The 15,181-nt window shown below is 31.6% G+C and overlaps 1 protein-coding gene across 2 annotated transcripts; it reads right to left on the reverse strand.

Annotated features, from left to right (window-relative positions):
- Positions 1-1,772: 1,772 nt before the first annotated feature.
- LOC117928643 (tropinone reductase homolog At5g06060-like) lies at positions 1,773-11,796 on the reverse strand. 2 transcript variants are annotated; one of them, XM_034848588.1, is made up of 5 exons: positions 11,597-11,796; positions 11,236-11,443; positions 4,087-4,303; positions 3,889-3,995; positions 1,773-2,354 (listed from the first exon to the last, which is right to left on the reverse strand). In XM_034848588.1, the coding sequence occupies exons 1-5, from the start codon at positions 11,665-11,667 to the stop codon at positions 2,169-2,171; spliced, it is 789 nt and encodes a 262-aa protein (XP_034704479.1). In that variant the 5' UTR covers positions 11,668-11,796; the 3' UTR covers positions 1,773-2,168. The 2 variants fall into 2 exon arrangements, with proteins under 2 accessions (XP_034704479.1, XP_034704478.1); XM_034848587.1 differs by lacking the exons at positions 11,236-11,443; positions 11,597-11,796 and adding exons at positions 5,358-5,565; positions 5,723-5,925.
- Between the last annotated feature and the right edge of the window lie 3,385 nt (positions 11,797-15,181).

The raw sequence follows: 15,181 nt of genomic DNA on the forward strand, positions 1-15,181 counted from the left end.
AGTTGTTTTTTAATATTTTAAAATTTTTTTAAATACTTAATTTTCTTTCAAAAATGCTTTAAGTTAAAAGTGTTTTATATAATTATTGTTAAAATTTGCTCTTACAACTAGGGATGACAATGAGACAAGTTTTTGTCGGGTACCTGCTCCGCCCTTAATGGGACGGGGTTCAATTTTAATAAACTGATTTGAGAATTTTTTTAAAAACTCGGGACGAGTTCGGATATTGCCTCGTCTCGCCCTCGATTATATATCAAATTAATTTTAAAATTAAATTAAATTTAATTTAAAATTTAAAATTAATTTAATTTAAATTTTTATTTTACTATTTTTAATATATAGATAATAAAAAAAAGTATTTTTAATAAAATAAGTTATAAAAATATAATAATTTAATTATTTATAAAATATTTTTATTTTAATATAATTAAAAATTTTAAAAGTAATATTTAAAAAAAATTAAAATTAAAAAAATTAAACGGGACGGTGTGGGACAGGTATGAGAATTAATCATACTCGCCCGTGCCTGTTTAATTTTTAAATGGGACGGAAATAAGAATTGTTTTTAATAAGTATTGGGATGAGGGTGACCCGTCTTAAACTCACCCTATTGTCATTCCTATTTGCAACGTGTGTTTAACAATTATTTTCTTTTTCTTTTTTTAGACAAAAAAAACATGAAAATTGATTTTAAAACTAGAAAAAAAATATTTTCAAAAAAATAACTTTTAAACATCTTTTAATTGCTTTAGTTATAATCCTACATAAAAAAAAAAACATATTTAAGAATATAAATAAACATTTTCTACACATCCCAATAACTATTTTTCAAAACAATTTTATATGGTCAATGATACAAACCAATTAGATTAAATAATTTATTCAATTAACATTTTTCATCAATTAGAATTAATACATCTGAACCAAAATATTAGTGTGTAAAGTATGACTCGTTTTGTAAACCATCTATCATAACATAGGAGCAACACACGGCCTTGGTTTTCATCATTTAAAAAAAATAATAAAAAAATATTGACATTATGATTTTAACCTTATAAATATTTAATAAAGGTGATGATTATTTTTTGATTGAATAAAAAGTTAAAATAATTAACCTTTTTTTATTTGGTTAAAAATAAAATGTTGATATCAACCATGACTAAATTAAATCTATTAATAATAATATGTTCAATTTAATTACATTGATTAATATTTATAAGTTATTTTTAATTAAATAAAAAAATCATTTATTTTTTCTATTCAACTAAAAAAACAAATCATGGTAATAGGAAATTTATCCCAAATGCCCTTTTCAACAAAATATCCTTAAATTGTTTTTGGGTTGTAATTTAATTTTATGTTATCCATTTTAATTTTTAATAATTTTTTTTCAAATGGTTTGATAAATTATTTTAATATAAAAAAATATATTTATGTAAAATAATCTTTAGTTTAATAAATAAAATATTTATATTATACCTTTTAAGATAATATTTTATTAACATGTATATTCCTTTTATATCATATTTTATTCCATATTTCATTTTTTAACCTCTTAAGAAAAATTTGATATTCTTTTGTAAAAATAGAAAAAATAATTTCCATTTTTCATCCTTGAACTATTTAATTCAAAATTATTTGAGATAAGGATTAAAAAATTATTGAAGGTATTTTTATCTTCTTATCTTTAAAAAATAAATATCATTTTTTTGAATTTACATTTTCAAACTGAAAATTGTAATAAAGGACAATAATAAATGATGGGAAGAAAATCTCAAAATTGAAAATAGTAATAAAATCAGGGAAAATGATGACGAATGGAATGAAGAAAGCAGAAGTCTTTTTCGTAGACATTGACACGTGAAAGGGAAATGAGACCAAGCGAGGAAGTGCTCTGGAGGCTTCAAGCCTTGAATGGATGAGGACAAGCCGTAGTGGAGCCATCCCCTGACTCACGCCTGAGCAAAGCCTGTGCCATGGTAACAAATATCTTTGAATGAAGCATATTTTTCTGATCATCTCATTAAGAAGCATTCACAAACACTTGTAGGAGCATAATCTAAACATCAACTGGAAAACGGAGATTATAAACTTAAGGAATTCATCTAGGAAGATGTAACAGTCCAGAGAGAATGAAATTATTCCGGCAAGCTGGCTGAGTTCCTCTTTCAGATGGTGGGATAGAAACCATTCACCGTCATTCCACCGTCCACGCAAATAACCTGCCCTGTGATGTAAGAAGCCACGGGAAGGCAAAGGAATGCTACCAGAGATGCAACCTCCTTCGGCTCTCCTGGGCGCCCAAGGGGAGTTCGGGAGACTATCCCTTCGAAGAAGTCTTTCTTCTGTAGCAACTGCAGCCAAGACAACACTGTTGTTATCAGTAAATTGAAACCTTGAATAAAAATCATCCAAGCCAACTTGATTCAGGACCATTCCTTTTTGTAAAGGAAGGATTTAATGAATCTCATGATTCCACCACAGATTTTATGCATTAGGGTCAGAAAAGAAAAACAACAGGAGACAATGGCATGGTGAGTCACTCCTTCTACAAAGGATGCTTTCCATAAAGTCGATGATAAATGATGGTTAATGATGATTGACATGTGCTTTGGACAGTTGGACTAAAATGTATTACCATAATTTCTACCAGCGAATATGGTAAGATCTCAGAAGTACGTGGACTAGAGATTTTAATTTAGTATCATGGCAAGGGTAAGCGACTACGATATCTTACGGTCGTTGTCATGATCACTAATATCACTATTTGCATACTGGTGCCCATTTAGACGTTCGGTTATTTTATTTTATTTTATTTTTTCCTGTAGTAACCATGACATCATGGTATCTGTATCTTAGTCACTCTTAAGACATTTCAACAACTGATATACAGAACCCGCGTCCACATCAACAATCAGGAAATAGTAGGATTTATTCATTACCATGATGTAACATTGTTAGATTCATATGGACCATAGCTACAAACCAGTTAGGATATAGACGCAAATAAGTAGAGAATTAATCAAATCCTTGACATACATATAATTAAAAAACACAGAGAAGGTGTCATGTCTTTTTTTGTAGAAGCTAGTGTTTGTCAAGTGCTATGATTGGGAGAAGACTAGGGAAGATTGGCTGCACCAACACAATATGGGGTGCAGGAGAGCCCACAAAATATGGTTTTAGAGATCTTGATATTAAGCAGCATGAGATGTTGTTGCAAGTCAAAACAAATGGGCATCACTGGCATTTCTTACTTGCTTTTGGAGTTGGTCTCCAATCAATTACACTTTCTTTATCCCAAAATCTTAAGCTAACAAATGGTGTTGCATGGAGAAAGTTTAACACAACACAAGGTTCGTAACAAAGGGAACTTCAAGTACGCATATAGTATGCATAGGCATACTAACTTTCATCCTTGAGTTAGATATATTACACAGTTATATGTATCATTGCTTTAAAAAATTTTTTTCATGAAACAACTTGGACAGCCTTGTCCAGGAAGACTACAGGAAGGAAGAAAGGGAGTGGTTGATTATTGAAATGCTTTGTCTATATGCAGATCCATTGTCATATGCTATTGGCGTTACCAGTCAAAGGTAACCACCAAATCACCTATTAGAAATGTCACACAGATACATCTTACCCATATATACCTAGGTTCTAAATGTTTAGCAGAAGAAAATCAGGCATATGTGTATGCAGGATGCCAATGATGTTCAATCAGGACAACGCTATTATGGTGGTCATGATGGGGAAAAGGAGGTATGCTTGCATAACATACTATTAATGAAGAACAGATCCACACATTTTTCTGAATAAATCAACAGTCATCTCAAGAAAAATGAAGCAAACTGTGAAGAGTATAAGCAGGTTAGAGGATATTACATGTTCAACAAGGGAGGTCTTGATGTACCAGGGAGCAACACTATTACTCCTGATATTGTCTTTTGCCCACTCACAAGCAAAATTCTTTGTAAGTTGATTTATTGCAGCTGCACATAGAAAAAAGAACACAAAGCCCTTTACAATTTTCATGCCTGGTTTCCAATTCCAACTCAATGCTATACCATGAAAGTAACATACCTTTTGTTGCTGCATAAATTGATCCAGTACCCAAACTCACCACACCTGCAACAGAGGAAACAAACACAATGCTTCCTGCTCCAGATGCTTTTAGAAGAGGGTGTGCAAGTTGGCACAGATGGTAAGCAGATTCAAGGTTGGTAGTCATGATTGTTGAATATTCTGCAGCAGTGTAGTCAACTGTTGGCTTCCTGAAGCTTGTCCCCACATTATTTACCTGGGCCCAAAACATATATATACTCTCCATAAGGTACAGGAAACAGGAAAATCATTTTTTCTTTTGGGTATCAAGGCCATTTGCAATAGGGGTGGTCAGAAGGTTAGGTTTATCCAAAATGGAAGATACATGCACTATCCTGCACTACTCTAAAATTCAAAAATGAAAAAAAAAATGTTTACTCTTGTATCATCAGAGGGCACATATGACATGGCTTAGAAACACAAGCTCATGCTGTCCTAATCTAAGCCATGTCATATAAGCTTTTGTCTTATAAGCTTAATATTAGAAAAAAATGCTGTCCTTTAATCAAAGGACAAAAGCTTATAAGACTAAGTACCTACCGAGATAGCAACTAAAACAGCCAAAAGTAGGAGTATTTCATTTGGACACTCCTTTAATCAACCAGATCACAGTTACTTATCTTGACCAACTTCTGAGGGATTTTTTTCTCTAATATTATTTTTTAAAAATAATTGTTTAAAAAAATACAAAAATGATTTTTTTATTACTTGTCACGTTTTTCCACTTGTTTTGTTTTTGCACTGAAAACAATTCTTAGAAAAAAAAAAAAAAACAAACAAATCTTAAATGATATACAAAAGTTTTCATACTGAAACCTCTCTTCAAGCATGTGAACTGAGAACAGAAATGGAAAATATTTTTAAATGGGTAGAAAATTCATTAATATAGAAATAGAATCCTAGTCTTTTTAGGATTTTCATTACTCTCTTCTGCCTGTTATCATGACTCACTTTCATTCCCTGGCAGTTTCTATTTCCATTCCTATTCCCACGCCCACGTATCAAACGCTGCCTGAGTCTCTCCACCAAATGACTGCCACTTGTTCGTCCCATTTCCATACAGATAATTCCACCACACAAGTCTATTTTCAGTTCGAAGGTCCTTATTCAGAACCCACGGTATAGTCTCTTTACAAATAAACAGGTTTCAAAATTCAAATTGAATTTAAGCTCTACAAACCAAAATCCAAAAAGCCATCCACTGTAAAAGCAAAAAAATTTAAGACCCGGCTGGTATAGTGCATACTCACCAAGATATTAAGCCTCCCATTGAAAATGGAAGAGACCTTCTCCATCAACTTCTCACGTTGGGCTCGGTCCGACCCATCACAAATCGAAGCAGTCACTGAAAAACCCTTAGCATGCCATTCACGCAAGCATTTGTCGAGCTCTGCTTCGTTACGTGAACAGGTGTGTACGGTGGCACCCAGTCCAGCCAGCTCTTCTACTACCGCATATCTACGAAAGTTTAGAGAGAAAACAGCGTCATGTAGCGATATGGGTTCGATCAAAAGAAAGTAGATGGAAATGGCTCCAAGTAAGCCAAAATCATGGAAAAGAAAGCGAAAGAAAGCGATAGAACGTGGGAGAAAAAGGGAATGTAGGAGACGGATACCCGATTCCACGAGTGCCACCGGTGACGAGAGCGGTGGCGCCTCTGAGAGACCATCCAGAGCCGCCAAAACTGCCGTTTGATTCCGCCATGATACGATACCTTCTCTGCGAGGATAGGGGAACGTGGATCGTTCTTTGGTGATTCGGATATCCTAATCACATAAAAAGGAATTAGTCGTGTTGAACACGCCACTAAAACGACGCCGTTCTTGAAATGGGTGTCGATTCTTTGATTTACTACCTAAGATTCCTTCATATTTATAGACCTAGTATTTCAGCTTCCTAAGATGTGACGTGGCAGCGTGGGCTAGGTCAAATCCCTTGTCTGGCGTTGATCTGGTTTCGGCTGGAAACACTTTTGGCCCCACTCCCTCCAATCAAATCCATAGCAAAATGCTAGGCAAATACGCAACTTCTCTTAGTGGCGCGGAAAGTGAGGTGAAATCTAAGGGGGGCTTTTTCTGCACGACCAACCCACTCATCTTTCAGAAAAATTGAATTCATTTCGGTGTTAATATCCAACGCATCCTTCAAATGGTGACTCATCTTTTCAGAGAAAAATAATAAACGTGTGACACTAGTCCCGATTTTTCGTAGAGACTGACTTGGTATGACTCGAAAAAATATTATTAATATTAATAATTTTTAATTTTTTTAATCTACGTGGAAAATAAAGTTTTTTAATAATTTCAAGGGCCAACAATTCACCTGGCCAAGCCAGCCCGTGTGGATGAGACCTCCACTGGTGCATGAGGAACTATCCTTTGCTTTTTGTAGCCGACATCTTACTTTGGCTTAACATAAAAAATCAAATGAGCATGAGCCAGCAAATGGTTTTATAATTAATAAATAGTAAAATAAAAAAATATTTTCTTTTAATTTTTTTGGGTTTCCCTTTTCTGTTGGATTTTCCTTTTTTTTTTGGGGGGGGTTTTGAGTGGATGAATTAGAGCACCCTTGGTGTGGATGAATAAAATATGTGATAGCAATTAATCTTAATCCTAACTAAATAAGATTCACTAAATAAGGAATCTTTTATGATACTTAGATGATTGGATATAGTACGAAATAAGTTAAAAAAATAATATATTCTCATTTATATTTTGATTAGTGATGAGAATATGAGATATAAATATCTCACTTATTTGGTAAAATAAAAAAATTTGATTTAAAAAATTAAATTTATAATTAAAAAAGGAAAATTAGAAAATATGCTATAAAATCATAATTGTTTTTTTTTTTTAAAAAAAAAAAGTCCCATTTTTTCTTGAAGGCTCTTCATCTTTTATAATTTGTTGAAGATGATATATGTCACTTTTTAGTTTTTAGAGAACACGTTTGTTAACATAAAAGATGAAAATACAATTTATTAAGGATTTGTTACCATATAACAAAATTATGATTTTATCCTTAATAAAATAAGAAAAAAATATAATATAAAATAGGTATCTAAAGAAAATGAAATACAATTTACTACTATTTATATACTTCATTTGAAAATTTCATAGAATTTATTGTTAGCATTTTATAAAATAAAACTTTTAAAGAAATATTAAAATTAAAAAGAGTATGATATTCAAAGAAAATTAATAAAAATATTAACATAAAAAGCAGAAAAAATAATAATAGGAAAGAATGGATAATGTCATAAACATTATCCACACAAATAATATTGAAATAATAATTTCATGAAAAATAAAAAGATGGAAGGATTAGTATTGGAGAAGAATTTAAATACCTTTTTGATTTCAATTTCAAACATATTTAATTTTACCTTTCTTTTAGGAAAAACATTAATGAAAAAATCCATATGGAAAAAGATCTAAAAAACAATGTAAATAAAATAAATATTAATAAAGTAATGAATTTTGAGTTACGAAGTAATATTTTGTTTTTATATTTTAATTTTAATTTTAAATTTGATTTTAATTGTATTTTTTTATTTTATTTTTGTTATGCTGCTTTAATGCAAACAATATTAATTAAAAAATATAAAAATAAAATAATTCACGTAAAAAAGATACATGAGGTTTTAACCTGTTTTGATTGAACATATCTATATTCTATAGACATATTTAAAAAAGTTTTTATATACCCATTTATAAGAGAGAATCATTCTATAATGCTACGGAGAATATTAAATAAGAATCAAGTCATTTTTTTATTTTTTGGAGGCAAGCATATAACCATACCTTTTTAGCTTTAGTCCAATAGTAATATTAAAATGTTCTAATTGAGTGTGTTGGACTCGTCTCTTGTCACCCTAAATGTCGGACAATCCATTATGAGCCTTGACATAAAGAGAAATGAGATTAAGTAGAGTTGCTTCAAGTACCCAATTCAGATTAACTAGCCATCAAAATGCGATAAAATCCCATCTAAGTAACATTTTGTAAATTTGACAATCCAACAATATAACCATTACTAAGAGTCTATTTGACAATGGTTTTAAAAAACGTTTTTAATATTTTTAATATTTGAAAGTTTTTATCATTCAAGACTTAAAATGACTAAAAACGTTTTTTAAACGCATTATGTGACAATGGATATATGTCACTTTGTCCCCTTCATCACACGTTTCCTCACTTGTAAGAGATCTATAACCAATTTGGTGTTGCCACTTGTCCCGTAGGGGCAATTGAGATGAAATGTCTAATTTACCCTTAAAGCCTTGTATATAAGTTGCATAATGCCTAATGCAAAGGTACTCATTCTTCTACCATGCTCAAACTCTAAATTTTTCTTCTTGTTACGTAAAACTAACTTCATCATCGAGAGGTAGTTCTGAAGGTTCCTCAAATTGTCCTTTTGTTACAAAAACTCAAATTTTGGCTTGACTTGTTAGAAAACATGCTAGAGAAAGTAGAGAAAACGGGTCAATGTAATCATGATTGTAGGAGAGTTATCAAGTACCGAAGCCCTAAGGGTGTGTTTTGCAGGCGAGGCTCTCCTAGAAACCAGGCCTTATGGGCTGGTTTGGATGGCCCAAGTGGTATAGACATGGGCCAACATGGGCCTAGTTCTGACTATTGATGCTTATAATTTTTTTTAGCCATTTATATTGTTGTAGTGGAGATGGTTCTTCAAAATAATTTTTTATTTTTTAAAATTTAAAAAGTAGAAAACTGAATTTTTTTTTTACTTAAAAAATTAAAGTTTTGACAAAAAATAATTTTAAAATTTTTTTACTTATAAAACTTGTTAAATAAATGTTTCACAATTTTTTTAAAAAAAATTCTTATACTTTTTTTTTTAAAAACTTAGAAAAAATCTTTTTATAAAATTTTGATCTAAAAAAAAGTTTTTAAAAAAGTGTTCTAAGAATATTTTTTTTAAATAAAAATAAATTGAAGGTCTTTTAAAATAATTTTGTATAGTCCTAGCAATAATTGAAAACTAGAGAATAATTTGGACACCACATATATACCAGAGAAAGGGCATGTTTCCAAGTTCAAAGAAGCGGTTAGTTCTATAGAAGGAAAGTTGATGAGTCTAAAAAGAAAGATGAGTTCTATACAATATTCTTTATAATATTTAGTAAGAAAATATAATATTACAATAACAAATCAACTTCGAAAATATTTTATACAGTTATTTTTATGAAAAGAAATTTATAGTAATTAGGAATTGGAGATATTTTCCAACAATCTTTATCTTGGATCAAATTCCATTAAATCAATTTTCCATCACTTCATGATAAGCTTTTTGTATTACATCCCAATAAACATCTCGATGAAAGAATAATTGACTCTACTTTCAACTAAAATTCCATTTGACACCAATTTGTTGTGGATGTAGAAGCTTTTATACTAGTTTGTTATGCTAGCGAAAACTTTAATGCAAACAATGTTAATTTAAGAACATAAAGATAAAATAATCAACACAATGGTATATGGGGTTTTAACATGGTTCGACCAACCATACCTACATCCACAAATGAGAGAAAATCATTCTACGATACCATAGAGAATATTACAGAGGATAAAATTAGATATAAGTATTGAGTTCCTTGCTCCATTGGATGTTTCTCATTCTTCATCACATCTTCATTTCATAACATTTTTTTTCTCATAACTTAAAATATTTATAATATTTGGAAAGCTAATATTACAATGACATGAATATAGGAAAATTTCTCTATAAAGAAATCTTTACTAATTAAGAATGTGGAACACTTTCCAACAATCTCCATTTGGGAGTAAATTCCATTAAGTTAATTTTTTCATCTCTCCATCATACACTTTTTGTATTACATCCGAACTATCGACTCCACATGCAATTGAAATTCCTTCTTATATGCCTTATAATATTTTGTTATTCTAGAAATCTTTAACTCGAGACTCTGATACTAGTTTATTATGTCAGGGAAAGCTTTAATACAAATAATGTTAGTTCAAGAATATAAAGACAAAAGAACCTACACAAAGGTATATGAAATTTTAATATGATTTGACTAACTATGCTTACATCCATACATGAGAGAGAATTATTCCACATACCATATAGAATATTACAAATGATAGAATAAGATACAACTATTAGATCCCGAAACATCCCATTCTTCCTCACATATCTATCTACCGTATACAGTCTTTATGAGCCAACTTCTATCTCAAATTCCTAATAACTTTTCTTATTCAACAAAAAATATTCTATACAATCTTTACAAAAAGGAATCTATATATACTAATTAGGAATTTGAGATAGAATCCTACTCTTTTTAGGATTTTCATTACTCTCTTCTGCCTGTTATCATGACTCACTTTCATTCCCAGGCTATTTCTAATTTCCATTCCTATTCCCACGCCCACGTACCAAACGCGGCCTGAGTCCCACCACCAAATGACTGCCTCTTGTTCTTCCCATCTCCATATAGAGACTTCAACACATGTCTATTTTCAATTTGAAGGCCCTCATTCAGAACCCACAATATGGTCTCTTTACAAGTAAAGAGTTCTCACAATTCATATTGAATTTAAGCTTCACGATCCAAAATCCAAAATCCAAAAAGCCATCCCACAGTAAAAGCAAAAATTTGAGACCCGACCGATATAGTACATGTAACGACCCGCATCCAACCATGTAGATATTATCCGCTTTGGGCCCAAGGGGGCCCTCACGGCTTTAAAACGTGTCTACAAGGTTAAGAAGAGTCTCTACATATATAATGCTAGAAACTTTCTCCCCTATCCGATGTGGGACATCACAAAACCCTCTCATGCAGACACAATGTCCTCATTGTGTCTCATGAGATTGCGGGGTCAAACAGACAAACACCCCTTACGGAGCCAAACAAACCCCCACACCGGGATCGGGGATCGGCTCTGATACCATTTGTAATGGCCCGCACCCAACCATGTAGATATTGTCCGCTTTGGGCCCAAGGGGGCCTTCACGGTTTTAAAACGTGTCTACAAGGTTAAGAAGAACCTCTACATATATAACGCCAGAAACTTTCTCCCTTATCCAATGTGGGACATCACAGTACAAACAACTAACATGATGTATACTCACCAAGATATTAAGCTTCCCATTGAAAATGGAAGAGACCTTCTCCATCAACTTCTCACATTGGGCTCGATCCCTCCCATCACAAACCGAAGCAATCATTGCCAAACCCTTAGCATGCCATTCACTCAAGCATTTGTCAATCTCTACTTCGTTACGTGAACAGGTGTGTACGGTGGCACCCAGTCCAACCAGCTCTTCTACTACCGCATATCTACAAAGGAATGGAGAGAAAACAACATCATGTAGCGATATGGGTTTGAGTTCAATCAAAAGAAAGTAGATAGAAAAAGTTCCAAGTAAGCTAGAATCATGGAAAAGAAAGCGCAAGAAAGTGAAAGAAAAATGGAATGTAAGAGACGGATACCCGATTCCACGAGTGTCACCGGTGACGAGAGGGGTGGCGCCTCTGAGATACCATCTGTTTGCATACGCCATGATACGATACCTTCTCTGTAAGGATGGAGGTCGAGTTACAGGTTATAATGTGGGTTGTGTTCTTGAAATGGATGTGGATTCTTTGATTTTGTAATGATCGGTCATTTTAATCCACGTTATAATTTCTAATTTGAAAAGTTTTTTTTTGAGTGGTAATTGAAAAGTTAAAAAAAAAAAAAGTGATTGGAGATCAGTCAATTCAGAGAGTTGAAAATTGGTCAAGTTGAAAATTTTGTGTCACGTTAGTCTTATAGTAGAAAATTTATGAGGATCATCGAAATTGAAAATTTCCAAAAACAAAAAATGAAAACGAAAAATGGAAAAATGAATGAATTAAAATTAACTGGAATTAATTAAGTAAAAACTAAATTAAATTGCTTAATAATAAAATTGAGAAAATTAAAATTTTGGGTTGGTGTTTAATAAATTATTTTGTGTGTGTTAAAAAAACAAATGAAGTGAATTGGAAATGAAATGAAAAATAAGCAAAACACAAGAAATAAAAAAAAAAGAATTCAAAGAATTATTTGGTTCGGTTGTGGGCTTGTGGCTAGGGTTAAAAGCAAAAAAAAAAATGGGATTTTAAAAAGGAAAAGAGAAAGAGAATAGAAAGTGGCCGAAGGGAACTCTTGGTGACTGGGAGGAGAAGTTTTTCCACCTGATCTTTGGTCGGCCGTTTGGACGGCCAAACGTCGTCTGTTCAGCATGAAAAATTTGAGAAAGTGTTCTACTTGACGTGAGGAACGATTCTACGATGACCGATCTTGATTTTAATGGTCTGATTTGTAGATATGTGGTAGGAAAACCTAATCCTAAAACTTTAATTAAATGTTTTAATCCTTGACAAAAAATTGTAGATCTTGTCATTATGAGTTAAATAGTTAATGTTTGTGATATATGAATTTTATTGGATGATTGTGAATATTTTTGGAATTTTTGTGATTTTGAGATTTTTTTTATTTATTGATAAATGGTTGTTTTTGGGTTGTTAAAATTATTGGAATTGTTAGAAAGTTATGAAATTGTAGTATAATTTATAATTTATTGATATATCTTTTTTTGAGAATTATTGGAATATTTTTGGTAATTTTATTGTGAAAAAATAATTATATTTGATTATTGAAAATCATTGGAGTTGTGTAAAATTATGAAATGTTGGTATAGATTATGTTTAATTGAGATGAAGTGGCACGCGTCATGGCACGGGTGGCGGCACGCGTCGCGTGTCTTGGCTCGGCTCGCGGGCACCATGCAAGGCCTCGTGGCACGCGTCATGGCACAAGTGGTGGCACGCGTCCGGTGTCTTGGCTCGGCTCGTGGGCGCCATGCAAGGCCCCGTGACACGGGTGATGACATGTGTCATGGCACGGATGATGGCACGCGTTGCTCAATTAAACATAATCTATACCAACATTCCATAATTTTCCACAGTTTCAATGATTTTCAATAATCAAATATAATTATTTTTTCACAATAAAATTATAAAAAATATTCCAATAATTCTCAAAAAAACATATATCAATAAATTATAAATTATACCACAATTTCATAATTTTTCAACAATTCTAATAATTTTAACAACCCAAAAGCAACCATTTATTAATAAAAAAAATCCCAAAATCACAAAAATTTCAAAAATATTCTCAATTATCCAATAAAATTCTTATATCACAAACATTATCTATTTAACTCATAACGACAAGATCTACGATTTTTTTTTTCAAGGAATAAAACATTTAATTAAAGTTTTAGGGTTAGGTTTTCATACCACAGATCTACAAATCAAACTGTTAAAATCAAGATCAGTCATAGTAGAATCGTTCCTCGCGTTGAGCAGAACACTTCCTCAAAATTTCACGTGTAACGGACGACGTTAGGCCATCCAAACGGCCGACCAAAGATCTGAAGGAAAAACTTCTCCCCGCAGTCAGCGAGAGCTCCTTCTGCCACTTTCCATTCCCTTTCTCTTTCCTTTTTAAAATCCCAATTCTTTTGCTTTTAACCCCAGCCACAAGCCCACGGCCCAACAAAATAAGTCTTTGAATTCTTTTCTTTTATTTATTTTGTTTTGCTTATTTTTCATTTCATTTCCAATTCACTTCATTTTTTTTAACAACACACAAAATAATTTATTAAACACCAACCCAAAATTTTAATTTTCTCAATTTTATTATTAAGTAATTTAATTTAATTTTTACTTAATTAGTTTTAGTTAATTTTAATTCATTCATTTTTCACTTTTTCGCTTTTGTTTCCAGAAATTTTCAATTTCCACGATCTTCAGAAATTTTCTACCATAAGACTGACGTGACACAAAATATTTCAAATTTCGTTAATCCAAAATTAACACGTGTTCTCCAATCACTTTTCAATCACTATTCAAAAGAAGACTTTTCAAATTAGAAATTCTAACGTGGTCTAAAATACCCAATCATTACAGATTTACTACCTATGGAAGCATGCAACTACTCATTTGTGGCACAGAGAGTGAGTTGTAATCTAAGGGGTTTTTTTTTTGCGTGACCAACCAATTATCATAATTTATATCAAGATGAATAACGAACTCATCCGTCTTATCCTGTAAAAAGGCAACTCATCTTTTCGATGAATTTAAACTAAAATCATAAAAAATGATCAAAGAAAGCAAAAATTGTACATTTTAAATTAATTGCACATACATTATATTGCGATTAGATCCGACTTTTCATTCATACTGATTTGGTATTGGTTGTTATACTAATTTTTTATCTGCCATCTTCTAGAATTTTCTTCAATTTTTATATCTTTTCGAAATACATTTGTCATCATTTCGATAGTTTAGATTAAAACAGTTTAAAATATAAAATATTCATGGAATTCTTGTAACTAAATTCATGTGGAGATAATTTTCTATCCGTGTTCATAATTCAAATTATCGTTCGTGTTCATAGGAACACGACTTTGTTCATAATTATTAGAACATGACTTTGGTTCGTGCTTAGACAATATGTCTCTAACCCAACTACTATTGAATAAGGAGATTCATGTCCTAGTGAACACAATTCGCATGCGTTCATAAGAATACAACTTAAATTGTAATCACGAGCATTTGGTTTGCATTCATGAGTATATAATTCAATATTCGTGTTCTTATAAACACGAGTAATAATTATACCATCCACTTTAGTATTAGGACTTGAAAAAATATTATTTTTTATTGTTATTTTATTTTACATGGAAAATAAAATTTTTTTATTGCCCAATGTACATACAAATCTTGTGAAAGTCCTAGAACAAAAATTTTATTAAAATTAATAATTTGTGGGTTATAATCTTTTTGGTAATATTTTCCTATAAAAGAATGTAATTCTCTGATTCTTCCATCTTGATCACAATTTGGAAGACCACGATCAAAATGATTCCTTAGTTTTAGAGATTAATCGAGGATCACAAGTAACTTGTTTCTGAATGAATTTATTAAAAAACGGAAATCACGCATATAGTACTTCTTTCGTTTTTTGTTTTTGGACTTGTG

Source organism: Vitis riparia, chromosome 13, assembly GCF_004353265.1.
Source record: "Vitis riparia cultivar Riparia Gloire de Montpellier isolate 1030 chromosome 13, EGFV_Vit.rip_1.0, whole genome shotgun sequence".
Lineage (NCBI taxonomy): Eukaryota > Viridiplantae > Streptophyta > Magnoliopsida > Vitales > Vitaceae > Vitis > Vitis riparia.